Genomic DNA, 26987 nt, shown 5'->3' with positions numbered 1-26987 from the left:
TATTTAAAATTAAAATAAAAAAATTTAAAAAAGGAAAGCAACATTAGTAGAGCATTATGTAACCTATGTTTGGGGGTCTTTGTTCCACCTGGCTGTTTATGAAGCATTTCTTTTAAGGTTCGGTTAGATCTTTCAACCACTGCTTGTCCTGTGGAATTGTAAGGTATACCTGTTACATGGTCTTTTTTTTTTTTTTTTTTTTTGGTTTTTACAAGACAGGGTTTCTCTGTATTGTTTTGGAGGCTGTCAGTCCAGCCCGGCCTCGACCTCACAGAGATCCATCCGCCTGCCTCTGCCTCCCAAGTGCTGGGATTAAAGGCGTGCGCCACCACCGCCCAGCCCAGTTACATGTTTTATATTATAATATTTGAAAAACTGTTCCAGTTTGCTGGAGACATATGCTGGAGAATTGGGCGTGACTAGAGGCAGGGTTCAATGCCTTTTATTACCACATCCATAGATGCCTCTAATCATGCCCTAACTGGGCATGGTTAGCAATTAATGTCTCTTCCTACCGGGACTCAACAAAGTCTGTCATATCACTTGAGGCAAGATCTAGATCTAGACCCTCTCTGGTGTGTCTAGGCTAAGCACGGTCTCCCTCCACTGGGAATAGGCTCCAAAAACCAGTGCATGAACTAGGGATAAATACTGGTTCTACTGCTAATGGCCTCACACATTACCCAAGTCACCCAACTGTCACCCATATTTAAAGGGTCTAGTTCAGTCTTATGCAGATCCCCTAGCTATCAGGCTAGAGTCACTGAGGTCCCAGTTGCTAGGGTCAGATATTTCTCTGGGTTCCTCATGGTGATCTTGACCCTTTTGCTCATATTATCACTTTTCCCTCGCTACAGTTAGATTTCAAGAATTCAGCCCATTGCTTATCTGTGGTTTACTGCATCTCCTTCCATCAGTTACAGGATGTAGTTTCCATGATGGCAATCAATGTAGTCATCAATATAGGTACAGGGGAAGGGCAGTTGAGGTACCCTCTCCACTATCGCTTAGATTATTAGCTGGAGTCATCCTTGTGGATTTCTGGGGATTTGCGTTGTGCCAAGTTTCTCGATAACCCTATAATAGCTCCCTCTATAATGGTACCTAGTTTCCTCCTCCATGTTCCTGTCTTTGCACAGAAGTGCTACCTGTACTCTCATGTCCATATATTGTTGGTTCAGCTTTTTATTAAACCAATGTGAAAGTTCCTTAGGCTGAGACAAATGTTTACACTATAAAAAAGATTATCCCACCACAAGGCCATAAATTTGAAACTGAGCAAGGAGTAAAATATGGAAGAATGTGGAAGAACAAGAGAAGGGAGACATTTTGTAATTATATTATAATCCCAAACATAAATATATTTTAAAAGAGAAATATACATTCCATAATGTGTTGAGAAAGAATCCAATGGTTTTGTTGGGTTAATTAAGCTATGGATATAACATAACTGCTTTAAAGCCATGAAATACAGTGTATATTTCTCTTCCCTACAAGTTCATCAATTGCCCTAACATCAATAAGTATTTCTTTTTCAAAGATATATATGGTATCACTTTCACTGTAGACTTGCTTCACACACATACACACACACACACTATGGTGCATTTTCCCATGTTATTATTTGTTCTAGTGATAGATCTTCACTATTTGTTCAAAAGCACACATTCATTTAATATGCATACTAATCTTTTATGTCATTTTGGCCTGTTTTTATCTCCTTGTTATTTTTAGTTATCCAGGTTTTTCCATTTTAATTCCTACTTTACTATTTGCTATTGGAATATTTTCTTCCTGATAATATGCTAGTTTTGTACCCAATCTTCACACAGTTAATAAAAATGGTGCCCTTTTCAGTATTTGGTGATACTCATTTTGACAGTTTTCAAATATTCTCCTATGCCTATTTAAATTAATCAATAAATCCCTCAGAATTCTTTGGTAGCAAGGGGATAGATTTCCAGTCACTGAAATACCTTCTTCTGGGAGATGAAAGCTATGAGGCAAAACTCCAAGAGACAAAGCAATTTTCTCCTTCTGTAGCTTTGTTAGGGATGGTCTACAAAGGCTTGATCCCACAGGAGTAGTATCCCCAAGATCATTGTCATCTCATACTGGTTCACAAGTGTAGTCAGCCACCATATTCTAGGTCCTTTCTTTTTCAGGTACAGCTGAGGATACAGATCTATTATATCCCCCTCTCTCTTTACATTGAAGGTAAGAGAAGTCTTTTTCTATCTCTTGATTTGCAAACTACTGGTCCTGTTAGAATAGTGATGGACTTAGGAATAAACTCTAGGATATCACAAATACTTTAGCCTAGGATTCAGTGTTCTTCAAAATTCACTTCACAGTTTAGTTACCTTGACTAAAATATTAACCACCAATTTTTAATGTTTAATGTTGACATTTCATAAGTTTGCAGTTTAATAAAAGTATTGTCGTCAGGTGGGGTTCATCTAATCCTCTTTTGGGAAATAGCTAGTCTTAATACCAAACTTAAAGCAGTAGAAAAAAAATGAGAGACCTGTATTATATTCACCTTCATAAGCTTCAAAATAAGCCAAGTATTTCTCTTACCATGGCACTATTAGATTAAAATTAGTTTTACATCTTTAAGCAATAGGAAACTAATTTATGTGAGATGGTCTCTCAAAGGATGATCCTGTTACTAGCAGAGTGAGTGTCTAACTGAGTCCCGCTGAATATCAAATCCATAATTTCCCTTTTATGTAACAGTAACTCTACACTAGCAGTGTGCTGTTCTAGCCTAGATTGTTAGTGTCTCAAGAATGTGCAGACATAGCCATTATCAAAAAATTCTTGGTTAGTAATGTTTTTATAAAGACAAAAGATGGAAAGGAAAAAGCTAAAATTACGACACACATTCAAACCACAGTGTTAAATTCACTGAAATAAATGATAAAGAACACTTGGGGTGAAAGGAATAGCTACTTAGTGTCTGAAGTGTTTCTGTAGAGAAAATATGTCACTGTTTGGAAGACACGGAGAGGATAATGTTACAAATGAACCAATTTCAGTTTATCACAGAATGGAATTTTAGAGAATTCTACCTTCTAATATTGAAACTAGAATTATAAATTTAGTAGATTAATTGTACATGGAAGACATCCCAATGTACAGAATCTCTGAGTTTCAAGAGTCTGTTGACAATTACATTTGGTAATTTCTAATATGCCTTTTATCACTAAGAATCCATGACCACTTACAATTTTCATGTGAATATTTAATTAACTATATGGTTAAGATGACATAGTTTTCAGGATTTTAATGAGATTCCCAGCACACATCATTATGGCCTTCCATCATCAGACAGGTGGTAGGCTAGACCTTAGATGTCTGCTTATTGTAGCTATAAAAATACTATATGCATAAGTAATAAAATGCTATTCATAGTCCATCTCAAATATAGAATGTGTTATTTTTCATAATAATCAAAAAAGTATTTTACTATGAAATAAAAATAAAAATTAGTCAAATATCTAAATGAATGATTACCTACCCTATATATAACTATTTACCAAAATCTTATCCATCATTCACTTGATGTTATAGAAAGATTAAAATATAAATAATGTTGATACTTATTCGTGACCTTACTGATGTTTTTGAGGTCATGTTTTATTGTTTCTTTCAAATAGATTCTGATCAATATCTTATATCAATATCCCACTTTAAATCACAATAATTTTTTACTTAAGCATAATATTTCCCCCAATTATTCAACTTCTTAAGATAAATTCAGAAAGCATCCAGATTTCCTAGCAACATAGAGCAAGTTGGTAGAATTATGCAAATCATGTCATTCACAACCAGCATTAGTTTCACAACTATGTGATACCATTATTTCTGACACTATAGTGAAACATGAAAAGTGTTAAGTATCATGATAAAATATTTGAAGTATTTTTGAAATTCAAAAAAGGAGGATAAAATGAATGAAACAAAGAGTATTTCCTAGCTATAAGAACAACACAAAGGCACTCATAACCAAAGTGCACATGGCATTGACATGGCATTCTGTAAATGACTTTTATGGTGATAAGGGGTATTTTGAAAGAATAGTTTTTGAAAAGACTTTATTGCCTAATGGCCAATATTAAAATTTGTTGTTAAAAATTGGATATGAATACTTAATGATTTGAACCTGTTCATTTAAATTTGGGGGTGATTTTATATTGCTTTTGTTCTGCTTTCCCTTTGGAGGAAAATGCATTTCCCCTCTATATTTCACTTACTGTTGGAAGATTCAGGAAAATATGGGAAAGGTTCTGGGTAGGTATTCTTCCATCTCTTTAAGCTCACTAAAAATTTCTTGGGTATTCAGCAGTGTGTTCATGTTTTTAATGTGTTAGGGTAAACCTAGTGTAAAATACAAGTGTGTTGGAGGCATACCTCTCCTTATGTGATAAGCCTAGAGAAACAAAAAAAGGCAACACCATTTTCAGCTTCTTATTTGAGCCATTGTCAAGTTTATCTTGAAGACTTTGCCCATGACTGTTCCTCTCATAACCTGTCTTGCTTTTGTCTTTCTATTTTGACTTTCCATTGTATAATGATCTGTGAGTATGAAATTCATGCCACTAATTAAATGCACCAAAAGACAGGAAAGTACATGTGGATATAAGTGAAATCTATAAACAATAAGTATGTGAGTGAATAATTAATGAAATTCTTTATGACCATTATTGAACGACTTTTGACCCAAGAAAACCTAGATGATTAATAATGAGTTTACCAAAAGAATTTAATTGATACTCAATGCATTCTGAAAATACCCTTCTGAATCCACCCATTTGCACTCATGGTTTTGGATAATAGTATGTCACTTCCATACTGTTTGCAGGTAGAAGTTAACATGCAGATTTACATGTAAACAAATTTTGAAAAAATAGAAAAAAGATACAATCTGTCTCTCACATCTAAACCTATATTTGATTAGTAAAATACAAGAATGGTCTATAATGTAAATATATCACTCATCTGAGAGGTATCGTTTTCTACACTAAAGAGAACATCTGTGTACTCAATGACCGGGGAAAACAACTCAATATTGATGGAGTTTGTGTTCCTAGCCTATCCCAACAGCCCTGAGCTACGTATGCTCTGCTTCCTTGGAGTCAGCCTGGCTTATGCATTGATCATCTCTGGGAATATCATCATTGTGGTCTCCATCCAGACAGAAGTCCGCCTACATACACCCATGTACTATTTCCTGGGCAGCCTCTCAGGGATAGAACTATGCTACACTGCAGTGGTGTTACCACATATCCTAGCCAACACCCTACAGTCAGAGAAAACCATCACTCTGCTGAACTGTGCCACTCAGATGGTCTTCTTCATTGGACTTGGTAGTGCTGATTGTTTCCTCCTAGCTTTTATGGCCTATGACAGATATGTCGCCATCTGTTTTCCCTTAAAGTACCCTCTCATCATGAATATAACATTTTGTGTTCGCTTGGTTGTGGCTTCTGTGGTCATTGGCTTGTTCCTGTCCTTACAGCTTGTGGTATTCATCTTCTGTCTTCCATTCTGTCGGCATAGGGGAATAGAGCACTTCTTTTGTGATGTGCCTCCAGTGATGCATCTTGTATGTGCCAAAAGTCATATCCATGAGCTCTCTGTTCTAGTGGCAGCTACACTAGCCATTGCTGTGCCTTTCTTTTTCATTGCTACAACCTATGTCTTGATAGTAGCTGCTGTGTTCAAACTCCACTCTGCAGCTGGCTGCCACAGGGCCTTCAACACCTGTTCTTCTCACCTTACTGTGGTGCTGCTGCAGTATGGTTGCTGTGCCTTCATGTACCTACGCCCTAACTCCAGCTACAACCCCAAGCAAGATAAGTTCATCTCCCTCGTATACACACTGGGAACCCCACTCCTCAACCCCCTCATCTACACTCTGAGGAACAGTGACATGAAAGGAGCCATAGGGAAAATTCTTACCAGAAATTATCTCTCCCAAAAAATGGTAGGATAGGAAAAATCCAATATAACAAAGTTTAATTTGAGCTAAAGCAGACCCCTGTGTAACTATAAGAAGTATTGTCTCTACTGATGTTGAAATGCTGTTCATAGAAACAATAAACATAAAGCACCTTAATGTTTACCTATGTGTTGTGACATTTTTTAGTACGTGATACTTCTAGACTAGTTGATTAGTCTTGTAAGAAAAATGTAAGCAAGTGCCTGAGCAAAAAGTAATATGATGTGGCAAATATGACTTAATATACAGAGTATGAAAGAGTTAGTTTATTATATAAGTTTTTGTTAAAATTATACAATGTGATTGTGAGCCAGGGAATGATTGACTTCAGTAGGCCATTATGAGTAATACACCTAAATAGTAAGAACAAGTACACTGTTATCAGAAACCCATTAGAAATTGATTCAAACGGGAATTTATTCCAGGAATGGTATCTTTGATAAGAGTAAAGAAAATTTTAACTAATGTGATTACACAAATGGAGACCAAGGATGACACTACTACAAACTTTTCATCTATTGCTCAGTCTTTTAATTTAAAACACAAGTGGATGCAAGAGGGCCTGGTATCTGTGCCCCTCTCACGAAGTCATTCTCTTGAGATATAAGTTGTGTAGACAGGGAATTTGAGGGCTAGCAACAAACATAATGGCTCAAGTTGTTTATTATACATAAAAGTACATTTTCTAATGAAGTAATTATTATTTTCATTGATGAATGTAGTTGTTTTATATTTATTTAAAATTCTATGTAGTAATAATGTTATCATTAAGTGCTTATAGTGTGCAGAAGTATAAATAATACACAAAGCATATAATACACATATCAATAATCACATTTCTATTAGCCTTCAAAATATTTGCTTTTAGAATAGTAGAAGAATCTCTCAGTATAAAGATTCACCATGGCTACTATTTCAAGTAATTATTATTAGTAAATAGCCCTAGATAGTATAATTTCCCATAATAAGTGTAATTAGTGTGCTTCTAGATCTAAAAGGCTAAGAATTCAATTAGACTCAATGTTATACAGACAAGGATTCCAAAATGATGTATTTCCTTTTCCTTCTGCTTGGGCTGTGTATAAAATTTAAAGAGAGGAGTGGTGTTAATTACAATGTCCTGGTCCTGTGTTTTTAGCATGGTGGGCAGTTTGCAGCATTGAGATGTTTTTCCACGACACAATATCTGATTGGTTGAAAGTTCTGCATGACTTTACAAGGAAGTTAGCTAATAGTATATTGTTAGGATTTTGTTTTCATTTGGTTCTGGATTTTGGATTTGAGGACAGGGTCTTACTGTGTAGCACAGGTTGACAAAAAAAAATCTTTCTGCTTCAGCATTCCAAGAACTATGAATATGAACATGAATTACCACTGTTAAAATACAGTATGGTTTCAATTTGCAATATCTTTGCATAGATTGCCTAAGGACAAAATAAGCAACTGAAATTATATGTGCCCTCTCATTTTCACTTACTGCTTTTATTTTTATCCCAAGAAACAGTTTATACTTGTCTATTTCATGATGAGCTCTTTGCACTAATTGCTATTTTATACCTATATATGTTTTCATAAACTCATATTCCTAAATATAAGCTCTTGGATCCATAAACTGGGGTGTGTGTGTGTGTGTGTGTGTGTGTGTGTGTTTCTGTGTTTTGAAACTTTGTCACAGGATTTAAATACATCAAGACATGATATATATGTCTTGCTGAAGTAACAATCACTTTGCCATTAACCATCATGTCTTTTCTTTTTTAATTCATTGAGCATTTCATATTTTACGTACTAAAATATGACCACATACGACAACTTTCTATATACCTTCAACCACCCCCAATTTAATACCATCTTTTTATTGTATAACCTACATTATCTTATACCTTTCCCAGTCATGTGTATTTAACACACAACACAGAGAAAGACAAGTAGGAGAAGAAGGTGTATTGGGGAGTAAGAATGGAGGAGGAAAATGATGGTGGTATTTTGCTAGATCAAAGCGTTTAAGAATGATGCCATTAGCCAGGCTGTGATGGTGCATGTCTTTTATCCTTTCGCTTGGGAAACAGTGTCAAGGGGGAATCTCTGTAAGTTTGAAGCCAGCCTGGTCTACAGAGCTAGTTCCAGGACATCCAGGACTATACAAAGAAACACTGTCTTGAAAAAATAAAAACTACAATGATGACGGTGATGGTGGTAGTAGTTACATAATTTTAGAGGTCATGGTAACTAAGTTTCAATATTGTGTTTTTCTACCAAGTGATTAGATTTTGGTTCTTCTTTCCATGGCACAGCTGAGGCAGAATAACTATGTGAGATGGGTATTAATATTTCTGTGGAGAATGGGAGGATGGGAGGGTGAGGGAATGGGGGATTAATATGTAAAATAACATTATTTCTAAAATAAAAAATGTGAATAGCATGCAGATTCAGTATTCTGAGTTTCTATGGAATAAATTGGACAACTGAAGAAAAGAATATACATCCCTAGAACTCATGTGATAATCTGGACATACTATGCATGTCTGTTGCCCCAATGCTGTGGGAGGGAAAGACAGGAAGATTGCTGGTATTTCTTGAGCATGAGCATAGCTTGAGATTCTCAAGAAAATGAAGTGAAATAGGACATCCTCCATCCTTCTCTGGCCTTCATAATGACACTGGGAGACAGCTATTTTTTAAATCATCAATAGGAAAATTTATTAAGAAAAGAAAAATAATATAATAAGGAAAAATTACACCAAAGACAACAAAAATTACCATAGAAAAATACATCACACAATCTGCTTTTGAAAAAAGGCCACAGTTTATCGCATTTTAAAGCTAATACTTGTGGAATCCAACATCCCCCATCACAGTTAAGAATGCCCATTTATGAACTTCCATATGGCCTAAGGATTATAGTACCGTATGTCAGGTCCAAAAATAATACCTTGGATCTCCAGAAAGTGTGGGCCAGTGTTATTTAAGTATGTTACACATGATTCAAAGTCTGGAACTGGAATGAATGTCTTCAGAAACTCGCTTGAGATATCCTACCTGGAATGTGAAACCATCAGTTCCCCATGGGGTGTCAGATAGGAATAACTGGTAACTGCCTGGAATCCCAAGGCAACAACTTTTATAGTGACCACCCAGAAAAGTTTCTCCTTAACTTTTCTCTTTCTCTAGATTAATAAAGCTTAAAGGGTTCGACGAGGGATTTACCTCCTCTTGAGGGACTCATTAATTTTGTAGAGATCCCATGAAGGACACTCAGAGAACTGACTACATCAGCTAAGAATGAACTTAATAATTGTGCCAGAATTTATTCTGTATTACCGAGGAAGACATATATCTTCTCAGTCATAACTTAAACTTGGATTATTCCATAATTTAAACTTGGATTATTCCATCCCATGGATGTGCTTCTCACCCAGTTCTAACCCAGTCGCCAATTTCTACGTAGTGACTTTTCTCTTGAGTGCAAGAACATAAAGAGCACTTCTTTATGTCATGTGGACCTTATAAAGGCATCATGTTGTCTTCTTGTTCCATCTGTAAGATTCTAACCCAAAATCTTGCCGGCTCCTATTCTCAATTCACCTGTTTAAAGAATGAGAAAGCCCCTCTGAGTGAACTCCCCCAGTCATCTGTGGCAGCAACATCTCAACAGCAAAGTTAATTTGCTCTTTGGTGAGTTTCCTTAGACAGCCAATGGAATGAAATTAATTTGAAATTGGTTAGGGAGTATCTAAAAGATTACACTTCCTTGATGTAGATTCTCTTCACACAAATAATAAAAATACAATTTCTATAATGTTTTATAATTGAAAGTGAATAGTCATGAACATCAAAATAAATTATAGGTCATAAATGAGTTGTTGAAGTATACATCATCATTATTTGCATTTACATACATAGAAAAAAATGCTGTGATACATGATTGAATTTTCTAGCCTGAAGTCAGATTAAAACTCAAGTCACCTGAATTTTTTGCATGTCATTGAAACATGCAAAGTACTATGTAAAAATTAGATGTCCCAAGTTGAAATTTTATGTAAAATTAATTGCATCAGTTCCTCACAAAATATTATCATGATAGCATGTACTATAAATCTCTGAGAATATAAGGGAATTTAAAAATTACGATCATACATTTCACTTCTAAAAAGAGCAAGAAATTCTTATTTTAAATAACTCAGTTTAAACTGGGAATGGGTAGCACACACCTTTAATCTGAGCATATGAGAGTCAGAGACAAAAGAATCTCTGAGTTTGAGGCCAGCCTAGTCTAGAAAGAATTCTAGGATGATAAGGGGCTATACAGAGAAACCCTGTCTTGTAAAGTCAAAAAACTAAAAAAGAAATGGAGAAAGGAAGGATGAAAGAAGAAAGAAAGGAGGGATGGAAGGAAGGAAGGAGGAAAGAAAGAAAGAAAGGAAGGAAGAAAGAAAGGAAAAGCTCAGTGTAGGAATTAGTTCCAAAGAATCTTTAAATTCCTCTATTTTAATTTGTGTTATTTTACTTTATGAAGCTAAGGTTAGCAATCGTGGATTTTTACTTTATCAGTTGTGGCCAAGACTTTAGTTAGTAGTTTAGACTCAGCTAACATTTGTTTGTTTGATTTGCTGGTAGGTTGCAATGGCTAGACAGCTGAGGTAAGGAGAAGCTTATCAGAAAGTTCACAAATGGCACACTTATTACCAGAGTCTGTGTGGTCTAAAGTAATTATATCATAACACAGTTATAGAAAGACCCACTGATTATTTGCTTTGAAAGCTGATTCAAATAATTTGAGATTAACAAATTGATATAATTTAAGTAAAAAATCAAATAAATGAGTAGGAATATAAAAATGAATGGAACAAACATTCTATGGCCTTGTATAATTTAATACAGCAGTAACTAAAATGTTTATGAGCATCAGGCTCTCAAGACACAATATAGACACTCATAAACAAGTGAATTCATTATATGAGGATGATACCATGGTTATGATGGTCTCCAAAAACAGTCTTGGGGAAAGCCATTGAGTATTAAAGATGAAAAATACAATCAGTGTGTTTTCAGGAACAGTTAGTAATGGAGTAAAGAAGTGATTTAATGTCAAACAGTGACATGTGTATACACAAAAGTGCTTTAAAAACCATTGATAGTAATGTTCAGAATGGTCAATATCAAATTTTCAAATACAAACTTGGATTTAAATGTTTTTATGCCATGACCTGGCCTTGAGCACCTGTGGTCTTTTTCCTTGCATTTGCTCTATTGAGACATATTCTAAACGTTCATGTCTTATTTGCTCCACAGAAAGGTTATGTAGTGAATCAGATCATGACTGCCTCCTGGTGTATGCAGCATTACTACATTGGTTTTCATGTTTTAAGAAGATGGAACCATTCTTGAAAACTTTCCTGAACAAAGTTCTGTGTTATTTGTCTTTAATTATATGTGCTTGCATTATCCTACTGAAATCCTTCATTTTCTTTTCCTATTTCTTTTACTCATTTTCTTATTATTGAAGGTTTACAGAGCAACAAAATGTCTGAGAAGATGCATCTGTAAAGAACTTTATCCTCCTTTCAGAAAGGATGAGATGCAAGAGTAAGTATCCAAGGGGAACTCCATCCTGATAAGATAACTGGGAGGAGGAACTCTATAGACCCAGATTATGCAGAAATGTTACTCACTTAGAACATTTGGTGTTTGCAAATTGTTGACAAAGACCATATTCACATCCCCTATCACTCATTAGAGCACCAAATGATGCCATGTAATGTGATCAGTGTGAAAATTAAATTAGCAGGTAAGAGTATTGAGCTTCAAACTCAGATCTGACCATGAAATTCAATTAATCAGCCCTCTACCATCCTGTCTCCTCATATTTTCTGAAATGCCAAACACAAAACAAGATTCCTCAGTGATGTCATAACTGGAGAACTGTGTATGTTCATTGTAATACATTTATACAGAGAAAGACAAAGTAATAAATAGAAAGACTAAATTACATCAGCCTCACAATGACAATACTTAATATTTCCAGGCATATTCATTTCTTGTGAGTATATGTAATTACTTTTAATTAGGATGTTGCTTTACAAACTCATGTTCATAAGGTTTCCTGATCTTGTTATTTTTTCCACAGTGTTGTTTCAAATTATTTCAGATACTTCCACCATAGGCATAGTAAACCATTAATATGCATTCCTTCTTTGTTGGTACTTGGTTTTTTCTCTTTTATTCATTTATTTATTTTGCATTCTGGCCAGAGTTTCTGCTCCCTCCTTTCCTCCTAGTGCTCCCCAATATTCCCTCTGCCTCTCTGTCTCCATCCACTCCTCCATTTCTTTTCAGAAAGTGGCAGACATCTCATGGATAATCTACAAAAGATGGCATATCTAGTATTATACTTGATACTTGATTTTTATTTGCTCCATTCCATTGAAAATTATGACAAATATTCATGTCTATACATGAAAAAGTGTTTCTGAAAGCAATGCTCCTGGTCAAAGTGTGTGCATGTGTTTCTGCAAGGTTTTGATTATACTTTATCAAGTTGTCAATATATGTACATCTGTTCTTCTTTAAGTATATTCACTGACATGTTATTTGTTCATTTGATTGCTCATTTATTTTGGTTGATTGAGAGGAAGGAATTCATCAATGTTTGGATGAAGTTTCAAGGGTTTTACTTTGGCTATAAAAGTTACTTGAAAGCAAAACCTTTCTTCAGTACATTAGGTATTAATTTAATTTGAAATGATAAAAAATACTTGTGTCAAGCAAGAGTATAAAATCATATAAACATGTCTGGATTTTCCCTTCTCATGATTTCAAGTGATTGTGTTCCATGGTTTATCTGATTACAACATTTATAAAGATAATTGCCAAAAATTTCAAAAGCACAACATTGCTAGCATTCACTAAATTCATTTCAGTTGCTGTCACATCTTGTTAAATATAATTAAATGCGTATAAAATTAGTTCTAATGTTATAAGCAGTTTTGAGGGAAGGTGAGGTGAAATATAAGCAAAGGAGACATTGTGGAAATTAGGAATAGTCAAAAAATCTGGAGAGCAAGATATGGGGCTTCACAGTCAAGCAGTCATTTAATAACATGTACAAAATGGGGACAATGGCTTGTCTGAAACACTAGCTGAGTGGACGTTGGTTAAGAAGTCCCCACCACAGTTCACTTCAGAGTGTTCTGGATTGTGGGTGTCTTGCTAACCATAGGTTTTGTTTTGTTTTGGAGATTCTGTTTCTTCAGTCAGCCATTTTTTTCTGTGTCGTTGTTTTAGTTTTCTTGAGTTGAATAGATGAGACACAATTCATTTTTATTATTATGCAAAATGCATTCTTCTTTCAGACAATACACCCTGGCCACAATTTTTGTTCCCTCAATGGTTTTCAGTTACTCATTATCTTCCCTATCCCCAGATCTCTGCAGGCCTCCAAGAGACAACAACCCAAACATGACAAAAACAGTTGTAAAAGAAAAGGTAAATGTGGGAGTCACCTGCTTTAACTTGAGGCCCAAACCATGAGAGGGAACCCATGCCCAACACTACCTGGATGGTTAAGAACTGGAGACTGGATAAACATCAGTTCTGAAAATGATGTTGCACTGGTGCTACTGGCACATGTCTTTAATCCCAGTACTCAGGAGGTAGAGGCCAGTGGATCTCTGTGAGTTCAAAGCCATCCTGGTCTACAGAGTAATTTCCAGGACAGCCAGAGCTACACAGATAGAACTTGTCTTAAGGAAAGAAGGAAGGAAGGAAGGAAGGAAAGAAGGAAGGAAGGAAAGTAGGAAGGAAGGAAGGAAGGAAGGAATGATGGAAGGAAGGAAGGAAGGAAGAAAAGTTATGTTAGAATTTCTGTCATTATGCATTCCCTTTGGTGGACATTGCATCTAGATAGATAGACAGACAGACAGATAGATAGAGAGATAGATAGATATATAGATAGATATGTTTTTTTCTCTCAGAGACCATAAACCTGATTTGAACTTGAACTTAAACTTATACATAGTGAAATAGTCACATTCCTTGGTTTATTTACAGTGTTTTTACCTTAAAATGCAATCATATTTTCCTTCATTTTCAGTCATTTGTGTAACACATTTTTCAGCATATGGTTTTTAGAAATTAATAATCTGAATATTAAACTATGTATGATTATTCTAAAATATATGCCCCTAGTTAGTCACATCATAATAAAATATCCTCTGAATCTTCCTTTAAATAGAGAACCTTTGCATAATTTCATTTCTCACACTCAGCCTGATTAAATAAATTTTGGTTTTATACTTATGCAGTTATTTTACTTTTGTAGATTATATTATATATATATATATATATATATTGTCATGCACATGTGGTTTATATCATATATAGTTTTGGTTACTGGGTATTCATTTTTGCTTTTTATAATTTTTGTATTAACAATTCATTTTAATGTATATTTTATTTGTGACTCTTCAAAACATTATTTTACTATGTTATTTCCTAGTCTGGATTTAAATGTTCTATTTAAGCATCCAGGAACCAAGAGAATTTATTGAAAAGTTGTTTTAATTACAGTTAAGAATACATATTCCAATGTCCTTTTAAATCACAAACAGGTTTTGTACTGCTTCAGAACATAAGTCTCTACAGCCAAGTACAGATTTTTTTTACTATTCTTTTCTTAAAGTATGTAACATTCTATTGTTATCATTCTTTTGAAATATAATTGCAATCAAAACTAAAAATACTTAATACATAATTATTATCTAATACCTTATACACATAAAGTTCCCTTTAATTAATCTAATAATTTTCATGTATAATTCAATTTTACTACTGCATTTTGGTTCTTTGCCATCAATTGATGTGATGTCTCAAGTAACATTACTCTAACCATTATTTCTAATTAAATGTCATGTAAATCTTTATGTGAGTTGAAAGGTTTGGGGCAAAGTAGAAAATTTAGAAAAAAATCAAATAAGGGAAATATATTTTAAAAAGTATGTCATAAAGAGTATATTGGAAATGATTGCCTATTTTGATATGAGGTCCAACCTGGAAGTAAAGTGAATGTATGATGAAAATTGGAGCATGAACACTACGTGGGGTATGATACAGTTATGAGAAGGACAGAGTATTATTATACAGAACTGCAAGAGAAACATGAGTAACATTAGCAAATAAGATATGGAATTCATGGGTAGTAAAGTATATATGTTATGATTACATGCAGTAATTAACATAGTTAAGCTAATCTGAAATGTTAAAAGACCAAAGAGTGGTTACTGTTCTGATACATAAAATTACAAGGATAAGAAAGGTATCTGTATGCTTACTATTGTATATATTCATCTTGGTGGTGTTAATTTTATTGCAAAAATAATTAAGCTCTTTACATGGACTACACATACTACTATCATCTAGTCCTATCTGAGTAAGCATATACATTAAAAATGTTAACAATGCATCCACTTATCTAATTTTAAACATACCAACGACATATCTTTGTACTTTTAAGATGTATGCACAATATACACTTTTACATACAAATAAAATTTTAGCATTTATCAGTTAAATTAAAATGCATAAACAAATTAGGGAAGGTATTTGAGCAAAAGATTCTACAGATTTTATTTGGAATTCTCCATAGATAAGCAACTCCATCATTAATGAAGATTTATAAAGAAAATATATCAGACATTTTAACTCTGAATTCATCTTCCAAAATAGGAATTGAAACTGAATCATAAGAAGGAAATCACAGACCAAAACTCATATGCATGCCCCCTGCTTTTCCTCAGACTTGAAGCAACCCAGTGAATGAGAGATCCTCACCCCAACCACTTTTGTTTTTTCAGAAAACATGGTGACTGAGAAAACTTTACTCAATCAGTCTGGGTCCCCTGAGTTCGTGTTCCGTGTGTTCACCAGTGTCCCTGAACTCCAGGCCCTCCTCTTCACTCTCTTCCTGCTGCTCTATCTGATGATCCTCTGTGGCAACACTGCTATCATCTGGGTGGTCTGCACGCACAGCTCCCTGCACACACCCATGTATTTCTTCCTGGGCAGTCTGTCTTTCCTAGAAATCTGCTACACCACAGATGTGGTGCCCTTGATGCTCTCCAACATCTTCAGGGCCCAGAATCCCATATCATTAGTTGGTTGTGGAACACAAATGTTCTTCTTCGTAACTCTAGGAAGCACTGACTGCTTTCTCTTGGCAATCATGGCCTATGACCGGTATGTGGCCATCTGCCACCCTCTGCACTACAGCCTCATCATGACCCGGAAGCTGTGTGTCCAGATGGTGCTGGGTTCCTTAGGCCTGGCTCTATTCCTTTCCCTGCAGCTCACTACCTTAATTTTCACCCTGCCCTTCTGCGGACATCACAGGGAAATCAACCACTTTCTCTGCGATGTGCCCCCGGTCCTGCGCCTGGCCTGTGCTGACATCCATGTGCACCAGGCTGTCCTCTACGTTGTGGGCATCCTGGTGCTGACAGTCCCATTCCTGCTGATTTGCATCTCCTATGTGTTCATTGCATCTACCATCCTGCACATGCGCTCTGCAGAAGGCCGCCAGCGGGCCTTTTCCACCTGTTCCTCACACCTCACTGTGGTTTTGTTGCAATATGGCTGCTGTAGCCTGGTTTACCTGAGGCCCCGCTCCAGCACCTCAGAGGATGAGGACCGCCAAATCGCCCTCGTCTACACGTTTGTGACTCCGTTACTCAACCCCCTGATTTACACCCTTCGAAATAAAGATGTCAAAGGCGCCCTGAGGATCTCCATCTTCCATAAAGCAGTCTGAGTGGAGTTATAGATGTTAGACGATAACAGAATACTTGGGTGGGTGACTGTCAGTTAAATTACTAAATTGAAAAGGACAATTAAATTATTTACTGTTGTTAACATCACAATGAGATTTTTTTTCAACCATGTGTTGGCCAGGATAGTCAGACTCACCTTTTTTTTTTTTTAACTCAAAGTAATTTTAAAATTTGAATACATCTTCTAATGTGAGAGCACTGTCCTACTTCACTCTGTTTTAATGACTCTCAGCTCATACAAACAATTGATGTGTAGGGAGCCTCACATACATGCTGCATTTGAATAAAGGCCGCTGTCTGTTTACATGTATCCTCCTGAGGAGGCAGACATGTGCATCGCATAAAAGGCGGTTACTTACATTTTTTAAAATGGTGAATATTTTCAAAATAAATCTTTCTCTGTGTTTGATGTGAAGATATAGTCATTAATTGCTTATTTAATGTATGGGATTTTTTTTCATATCAGGTATTTCGTTGGTGATTTCATTTTCTTCTGCTGGTAAGGAAGCAGGAATTGGCTTCCACTGGCCAAGCGCCTATGGACAACTAGGTTAGTGAAGCAGGACCTACCCCTTGTGGTTGCCAGCAGAAAGTCTCTGTGCTGGAGATTCTAGCATCAAAGTTTGCTCTCCCACCCTCCTCTCCACTTTCTTTCTTGCCTGATGACTCCTGGTCCTGGATGCACTCAGCTACTCTTCCTCCCACTTCTGTTTGAGGCTGGTACTCATTTGTGTACTTCCCTTCCAGTGTATAGGCTAAGAAGTGCAACACTCAAGCAAATACACATTTGAGTAGAAGTCAGCAATCATTGATGTTCATGGTAGGTTCTCTCTGCTCAGTCTACACCAATCCTGCCTAGAATAGTGTCTCACCCCCCCCCCCCCGTGGTTAACCTCTAACCTCTCCCAGTACAGCTAGGGGAATTTGTTAAGCCCAGGCTGTAAGATGAACAGACTCAGATGCATTAACATTATCTCTAAAGTCCATGTGCTTTAGAGATGGCCTGAGAAATTGGCACAAATTCACTGAATACAATATGAATTTGTCTAGCAAAAGTCCTGAAATGTTCATGCTCTTTGACTCTGTAATTTACAGCTGCATTCAAAAATTCCTCAATGAAATAGCTTAAATTTAATACACCAGGACACACTAGTAGACTAAAGGACATTGGATTAATATTTAACCATATACTTCATATGATGGAGAGCATATGCCATGATACAGAGGTCTATTGTAGGGGTTAACTCCCTCCTTTAACCCCGAATTGTACTCAGGTCATCGGTCTTGACACCAGATGCCATTACTCATTGTTTCATCTCAGTGGCTGACTACCTCATTCTAACAAAAACATCCTAACTCACAGTCTCTGATGTTATATCCCATGTTATCTGAGCTGCTAAAGAATCTTTGTGCCAATACTTCCCACACAAAATGTTGTTTGTCTTATTGATTCAGAAGAAAAGCATTAATGGAAAATGTAGGTTTTGCCTTCCTAATTGGCCACACAAAAATGTCCTATGTGGTAAGATACAAACACAACATGGAAGCTCAGTAATAGTTTCTCTGTTGTAACTGGGATATTGCAAAACATAAAATAAGAAGGGGCATGAAAATAAACATGTATTCCTTTCTCTACTCTATGGACGTCAAGTGTGGATTCTTCTCTTACCACAATTGCATATTTCATGAATAAATCTGAGGAATAACTTGTCCTGGTTCTTTAGTATTTGTTGTGAAAAAAATGACTCTTGGAGTAACATACTTTGTTACAATGATTTGCATTTACCTTAGGCGAAGTTCCCTATGTTCCTCAACCTATCTCTTTTAACCTCTTCCACCCAATGAAAATATGAAGGCTTAAATTCATGCTCCTGGCTCTGCTGTCTATAAAACTCCTTATTAGACCTATTATAAACTAACTACTCTTCAATATTTCTCATAGCCAAATCACCAAAAGAAATATTCTATCTTTACCCACATTTATTTCTAGTTAGAGATACATAGATAGATTTCCAGATGATTGATAGAGAAATGATAGATAGATAGATAGATGATAGATAGACAGATTGATGACAGATAGGTTGATATATAAGTAGATAAATAGTTGCCCATTCCTTTTCATTACTTCTTTATTTTAAATATTGGTTATGAACTTAGGTGACATACATGTCATAATAAAAGTTAATAAATGTGTTTGCTTTTCCCTATTGATTACACATTGAGTATTTTTATTTTATTTGATGTCAATAACATCATGTTAGGAGGTCCATGTAAGTGTTCTTGATGTACAACATCCCTTCTCTTCATGTGTTTTGGGGTATGGTCCTAGCTTCCTAGTATGTTAAGAATCATTCTATTCTTCTCTTACATACCATAAATCCAGATTTTAATTACAACCTTTAATATAAAGAGTTCAGGTACTCCATGGATTACTCAGGCCTGAGTAGATATCTATATCATATCTTCTCTTCACGTGGAGCTAATAACATTGCAGAAGAAGAACAAAAAGATTGTAAGAACTACATACTGGGTAGTATTGCTGCAAAACTATTAGTTGACCATAGCATACAACTAAGTGTTCTTGGGTGATTACATAAGATCGAGCCATCCAACATTCCACCATGGATGGAGAAGGTGCTCATTAAATCCTACATCTAGCTGAAGAGATTTTGGCCAGTGATGTAAAATCACCTTATTTGCTTCAGAAAACCTCTGTCTTAATTATGTCAACACCTACTAAATACTTTGGAAATATCTTCATCTCTGGTGACTTCAGTTTATGCTAGAAGACTATGAGATAAGTAAATGTCTTTTGAATAAATGTTTTCCTAACATATATTCAATAAATGTGCATGTGTTTTACCTATGAATAGCACATTCCATGGCCTGTGACATTTAAGAGTATTTTAGTTTTTCTAAATGGGTTATATTAAGGGTATATATTCTCAATGTACTTTAGCACATTGTCGCAGCTAGTATAACTTACAGTTCCCTTTATTGATTTGAAGTTTATATTACATTCTAAAACATAAAAAAGATTAATTTCTCTTCACATGATCTTATTAATTATGTCTATAAAAATGTTTATATTTATGCACCAATATTGTGTCTCTACCATTTTTACTCTTCACATTTTTTTAATTGTACTGAAAGGGATTTCCTTTCATACAACATACAACATATTCTGGTTATGTTTTCCCTTCCTCTACTCCTCCCAGTACCCTCCCTCTTCTCTTCCCACTGGATCCACCTGTTATGAGAACAAGGCTGGTACCTCACATCTATTGATGGAATGAATTCCCACAACACCCACCCCCTTCTTTCCTTTGATAGAAAACAGGCAACTAAGGAATAATAATAAAATATAATAATATTTAAAAACAAATGAGAATAAGAGAAACAAAGGAAAATTGGCCATAAAAAGGCACAAGAAACAGATACAGTCTCAGAGAATACCTCATTGCATATTCAGGAAACTCCTTAAAGTAGCAAAACCAGAATCTGTAATATATATTCAAAACCCATAGGGCAAAATAGTAAATAAATAATAAATAATACATAAAGGCAAAATCAAGCAACAAAAAAGACTGGTCATGACTTTATGAGACAAGAAACCACCAAAGATACTGAGTTCATTTTCTGTTGGCCATCTGCTTCTGGGCATGAAGCCTACCCTTAAAATTGAATAGTTTGTTTCCCCAGTGAGACTCCCCAGGGAAAAGATAATTTTTGATTCGCAAGTACTTACTAGTTGGTGATGAAGGCATGTGTCCACTTCTATCAGCTCAGTATATATCATCTTCTACAGACCTTTGAGGGCTCTGTGCATGCAGTTTCAGTCAGTGAGTCCATATGTGTATTGATACTTCTGTGTTTAGTGAGACTTGTTTCCTTGATTATCACTATCCCATCTTGCTCTTACACAGGATTCCCTGAGCCCTGATAGGAGTTTTCTCAGTGCTCTGTTGTGGATCTCTGCTTCTGATTCAATCAGCTACTTGATGAAGGCTTTAAGATGGCATTTAAGGTAGTCATCATTCTCATTATAGGAGAAGGGCTAACATAGCCTGTCCACTATTGCTTAGAATCCTATTTGGGGTCATCCTTGTGGATCTCTATACAATTCTCTAGTGCCAGATTTTCCTTTAAAGCTATAATGGCTCCCTCTATTGATGTGTGATGAAGAATCAAAGCAATGGGGAAACAAGAATATCTATTAACAGGAGAAATCACTTACACGAGAAGCTGAAGAGATGAGCAGCCCTTAGAAATGTGGCCAGCATCCAAGAGTGAAAGATTTACCTTCTCTCACTTTTTATCCCTCACCTGTCCCACATACCCTGTCCAAGCCCCTTTGGGGCATAGACAGTAACTTGGGTATGCGATCTTTCCCCTACAGATGTGTCTCTTTTATCGCTCTCCTATATTCATCTCCCTACTCAATATTCCTAATCCATCATGTTCTCCTCCCCCTCTTCTTTTCCCCTCCTTTTTCTCCTCCATCCTTTCCCTATGCTTCCAATTTGTTCACGAGATCCTGTCCCTTTCCCCTTCACCATAGCACTATGTATGTCTCTCTTACAGTTCTCTTTGTTTCCTTGTTTCTCTGAAGGTGCGCATTGTAGTCTGGTAGTACATTGTTCTATGTCTAATATCCATATATAAGTGAGTCCATAGCATGTTTGTATTTCTGTGACTGGGTTGCCTCACTTACAATGATTTCTTCTAGTTTCATCCATTTGCTATGAATTTCAAGATTTCTTTGAGTTCCTCCTCACTGAGTAGTACTCAATTGTGTAGATGCACCTCATTTTCTTTATCCATTATTCAGTTGAGGGACATCTAGATTCCCTTCAGGTTCTGGCTATTACAAATAATGCTGCTGTGAACATAGTTTAACAGATGTCCTTGTTATATGAATATGCATCCTTTGGGTATATGCCTAAGAGTGGAATTGCTGTATATTGAGGTAGACAGGGTTTCTCAGGCATTTGTGTTTTCTTTTTTAGTATTGTTTAGATGTATACCTCATTTTAAAATCGAATTATTTGTTTTCATGATATCCATTTTAAAGTTCTTTATATATTTTGGATATTTGTTGTGGGATATTTGATTGTACTGTAGCAATTCTAGGACATGTTAATAAAATTATCTTTGTGTTAAGTGGAAAAGCCAGTGACTAACTGAGCAAAATTAGCCATGGATAATACAAGAATAAGAAGAGGGAAGATGGACAGGATTGAGAAGAGGGGGACTTGGAATTCACCTTCTGTAACATGAAAAATGAAAGACCCAGAGACTGATACTGGAGTTCAAGCATCAAGATGAAGATCAGCAAAGCAAAGCAGCCACTATCTCTTACCTGTCTCTCAGTTCAAACCTAAGGAGCAATCCTCAAACTGCTCCAGACTTCACTGCTCTTCATATTCATGCAGACTGCTAAGCTCTCCTCAATGTGCCAAGAGGCTAATTCTCAGACTGAATGCCTCTAACTTTCATGCGTCTCAAATACTGGGATTCAAAGCATGAACTCTGATTTCACTCTCAAGTAGGTCAGGGAGGTCTTGGACACAGACATCCATCTACCATTCTCATGAGTCCTGGGATTAAAGGCATGTACCTGACTTCTATAGGTAATTAGTATGTCTGGGTTTGCTTTATATACATCCAGGCAAGCTTTAATAAATAATAAACAATTTATCACCATAGGCTCTGTCTGCAGTATTGGATGTGTGGAGTGACTAGGCTTTGGGTAGGACTCTAACAAGAAAGGGAAGTTCAGATGGTTATTTGTCTGCTTCTTTGATCTTTATAAAGATTTTACACAAATATCTGATTCTCAAGTTTTTAATGATAAAAGAACAATTCATCAAAACACAACAGTTTAGTGCCCAATGTGGGAAACAGCTTCTGAGACTGTCTCTTCTCTTTGTCACTGCAGTGGCTTTTCACTGTCACAACTGCTTGGGCAGATCCCTTCCCCATGTCACTTGCTGCTGTCAGTTCTGCAGTCACTTGAATTGCAGCCTGGTTTGGCAAGTGCTAAGGTTGGAGCCACCTGCCATAGGCTCTGTCATCCAGATGGGCCCTATGCCCTTGCATGCTACACCCTTACCTCCCAGGACAGTCCTCTGTGGGTCCAGTCCCTGGGCCAACACCATGCCAACCCAGCCTCCTTGACAACCACTCATGCGTACTCAGCCTTCCATTGCTGTTTCTGATGCCAGAAAACCCAGCCTTGATGTTGCGGCTACTGATATTTTAGGCTAACTAAAAAGTCAGCGGATCTGGTGAAACATTTTGGAATTTGTAAGGAGAGAATTAGATTATATTAGAAAAATCCTCACATGTTAAGAATGAGGATTATAAAAATTCAGGGAGTTAGGACTCTATAGTGAAAATATGGTTGTCTTAACAATAAAAAATGAAGGGATAACTGACTTAGCTAAGATTGATATAATGTTGACTATATTTGTTTGATAACTGAGTCAAATATGAAAAATTACCTGATAGATACATGCTTTAGAAAGACTTACTATTGAAAAGATATACCTAGAAATACTTACTGATGAAAATAAGAAAAATACTATGATACAGACTGAATAATTTAGACAATCTACCACACCACTGCATGACAAAACTGAAGAGGAGTAGCCCAAGATTATTGCAAATCAACCCTAGTTAATCTAGTTACTAAACAAGAATTACCAACAGATTATGAACACCCAGAGGTAATTCAAAAGGTAAGTGGAATACTATGTCCAAAGCAAAACCTCTAAAAATGAAAATATCTTTGAACTATAAGAGTACAGAAAAGAAAAAGATTATTGAAATCTGTGAAGGAGAACAATTGATAAATGTGACCTCCTGAAACTGAGAAACTTTTGTAATTCAAAAAGACAAAACAGCAGGCCATAGAATGGGAAAAGATCTTCACCAACCCTACATCCTGACAGAGGGCTGATTTCCAAAATATATGAAGAACTCAGGAAACTAGTCACCTAAACACCAAATAATCCAATTAAAAACTGGGGTACAGAACTAAGTAGATAATTGTCAATAGAGGAATCTAAAATGTATGAAATACACTTACACAATTGCTCAACATCCTTAGCCATCCAGAAAATCAAATCAAAACAGCTCTGAGATACCATCTTACACCTTCCAGAAGGACCAAAATAAAAAACAACAATGACAGTTTATGCTGGAGAGGATATGGAGAAAGAGGAATGTCCCTCCATTGGAAGGAGTGTAAACTTGTGCTGCCACTTTGGAAATCAAACTGGCTGTTTCTCAGGAAAATGGAAAACAGTCTACATCAAGATCCACCAATTACACTATTAGGTATATACCCAAAGGTTGGACATTCATACAACAAGGACATCTGTTCAACTCTGTTCATAGCAGCATTATTTGTAATAGCCAAAAGTTGGAAGCAACCTAGATGCCCCTCAACCAAAGAATGGATAAAGAAAATGTGATATACTTATATAATGAAGTACTACTCTCTGGGGAAGAAGGCGGGGGGAAAGGGATGAAATCTTGAAATTCACAGGAAAATGGATGAAACTAGAATAAACCATCCTGAGTGATGTAACCTAGTCACAGAAAGACAAACATGGTATGTATTCATTCATAAGTGGATATTAGACATAGAGCAATAGATTACCCACCTACAATCCACACCTCCAGAGAAGATAAGAAACAAGGATGACCCTAAGAGAGACACACATTGGCCCCCTGAGAAGGGGAAAGGGACAAGTTCTCCTGAATAAATTGGGAGCGTGAGGGAGGGGACAAGGGGAGGGAGGTATGAAAAATAGGAGGGAAGAAGAGGAGGGGAGAGGAAAACATGAGGGATCAGGAAGATTTAGTCAGGTGATGAATAGAGGAGAGCAAGAAAAGGGAAACATCAATATAGGGAGCCATTATAAGTTTAAAGAGAGATCAGGTACTAGTGAAATGTCCAGAGATTCACAAGGATGACCCCAACTAAGAATCTAAGCAGTAGTGGAGAGGCTACATTAAATGCCCTTCCCCTATAATAAGATTGATGACTACCTTAAATGCCATCATAGAGCCTGCATCCAGTAGCTGATGGAAGCAGAAGCGGAGACCCACAGCTAAACACTGAGCTGAACTCCTGGAATCAAGTTGTAGAGTGGGAGAAATGATGAGCGTTGGAGTCAAGACCATGCTGGGGAAACCCACAGAAACATCTGACCTAAGCTGGTGGGAGCTCATGGACCCCAGCCAGACAGCTGGGTAACCAGCCTAGGACTGAACCAGACCTCCTGAATGTGGGAGACAGGAGACCTGGGCAGTGTATGAGTCTTCTGGTGGTGGAACTAGTATTTATCTCTAATACAGGATCTTTGGGAGCCCATACTCTCATGGAGGGACACTCTCTTAGCCTAGATACATGGGAGAGGTCCTAGGCCCTGTCCCAAATGGTGTGACAGACTTTGATGATCCCCCATGGAAGATCTCACTCTCCCTGGGGAATTGGTGTGAGGGGAATGGGGGAGGGGGTGTTCCTAAGGGATATGAGAGGTTGGGAGGGAGAAGGAATTGGGATTTATATGTAATTTAAGATTATTTCTAATTTAAGTAGCCGGGTGTTGGTGGCGCATGCCTTTAATCCCAGCACTTGGGAGGCAGAGGCAGGCGGATCTCTGTGAGTTCGAGGCCAGGCTGGACCGACAGCCTCCAAAACAGAGAAACCCTGTCTCGTAAAACCAAAAAAAAAAAAAGATTATTTCTAATTTAAATAAAAATATACATTAAAATAATAAAAAATATAAACCACAAATCAGATATAGAGGTAAATGCTGAAGGATAAGAGAAGCAGAGCAGCCAGCCACTAGTTCTTACCTACCAAATCCACAGACCAAATGGGTAATCCTGTCCCCATGAATCCTCAGACTGAATGTATGATCCTAGGAATCCTCAGATTGAATGCAAGAAGCCCCTGTCTCCTCCTGCCCTATATTCCCCTCTCTGCCCAACAATATCAATCTTGTCTTCATTTCCTTAGTGTTGGGATTAAAGGTGTCTGATCCCAAGTGCTGGGAACAAAGGTGTGAGCTCTGTTTCTCTTTTAGGCTGGATCAATCTCGTGAATCCCAGGGTGTCCTTGAACTCACAAGGATCTGCCTGCCAAATGCTGGCATTAAAGGTGTACACCACTTTCTGATCTCTATGGCTAACTCTAATTTTCAGGCCAGCTTTGTTTGTTAGATCACGAACAAAATATCACCACAGTTCTGTCATAGTAAGCTAGGTTTACTATTCATCATTTCCTTTTTTTAGCATGGATAGTTATTTTCTTTCCAAACTTGACATGCATCATTTCATGCCTACCTATACTTAAAGTTTCTGCTATTTTACCTAATCTCAATACGACGACTACTACTAGTAGTAGTAGTAGTAATAATCTACCAATTAAGAGCATCATACACAGAAAATTTTCAAATAGAGAAATAAAGACTTCTCAAAACAAGTGAACACCAAAGGAATTAATAACCACTGAGTCAGAACTGCAGAAAACATGTAAATAACCTCAATATAACTTTTCTTAGTAAACCTTAATGGTTCTCTCCCACAGACTTCAATATATTTTCTTTTCTCTGTACTCTTATTGTTCAAAGATAATTTCATTTGAAGTGGTTTTTCTTTTGGCCATATCTTTTTGAGATTCTAAATGCCTTTTGTCTTAGGATTTTTATTGCTGTGAAGAGACACCATGACTATGGCAACTCTAATAAAGGAAATCATTTAATTGAAATTGTGACTTACTGTTTCCTTTCAGACGTTTAGTTCATTATCATCATGGTGGGGAGCATGGTGGCACGCTGGCATACGTGGTTCTAGAAAATGAGCTGCTATATGTTAATATGCAGGCAACAGGAAGTGAACTAAGAATCACAAGGAGTGAAGCTTGAGCAAAAGAGACCTCAAAGTTCGATCCCACATCAGTAAACATAGCCACACCTACTTCAGCAAAGCCATATATCCTTATAGTGTCACTCCCTTTGGGGGACATTTCCTTTTAAATTACCACATTTCACTCCTTGATCTCCAAATTCATGTAGCCATATAATAATACAAAAATACATTTAGTCTATTATAGCCTCAGCAATATTTAAAAATCCAAA

The 26987-nt window shown here is 36.5% G+C and overlaps 2 protein-coding genes across 2 annotated transcripts; both read left to right on the top strand.

The window, feature by feature from the left end:
- Window positions 1–5050: 5050 nt before the first annotated feature.
- Window positions 5051–6001, top strand: LOC101828056 (olfactory receptor 10W1-like). Its single transcript, XM_005063791.1, has one exon. The coding sequence runs from the start codon at window positions 5051–5053 to the stop codon at window positions 5999–6001; it is 951 nt and encodes a 316-aa protein (XP_005063848.1).
- A 9862-nt stretch (window positions 6002–15863) lies between these two features.
- Window positions 15864–16811, top strand: LOC101838165 (olfactory receptor 10Q1-like). The gene has a single exon (XM_040732489.1). The coding sequence runs from the start codon at window positions 15864–15866 to the stop codon at window positions 16809–16811; it is 948 nt and encodes a 315-aa protein (XP_040588423.1).
- The last annotated feature ends 10176 nt before the right edge of the window (window positions 16812–26987 follow it).

This window comes from Mesocricetus auratus, unplaced genomic scaffold (assembly GCF_017639785.1).
Source record: "Mesocricetus auratus isolate SY011 unplaced genomic scaffold, BCM_Maur_2.0 Super-Scaffold_4256, whole genome shotgun sequence".
NCBI lineage: Eukaryota > Metazoa > Chordata > Mammalia > Rodentia > Cricetidae > Mesocricetus > Mesocricetus auratus.
This window is presented reverse-complemented; position numbering and strand designations above follow the sequence as displayed.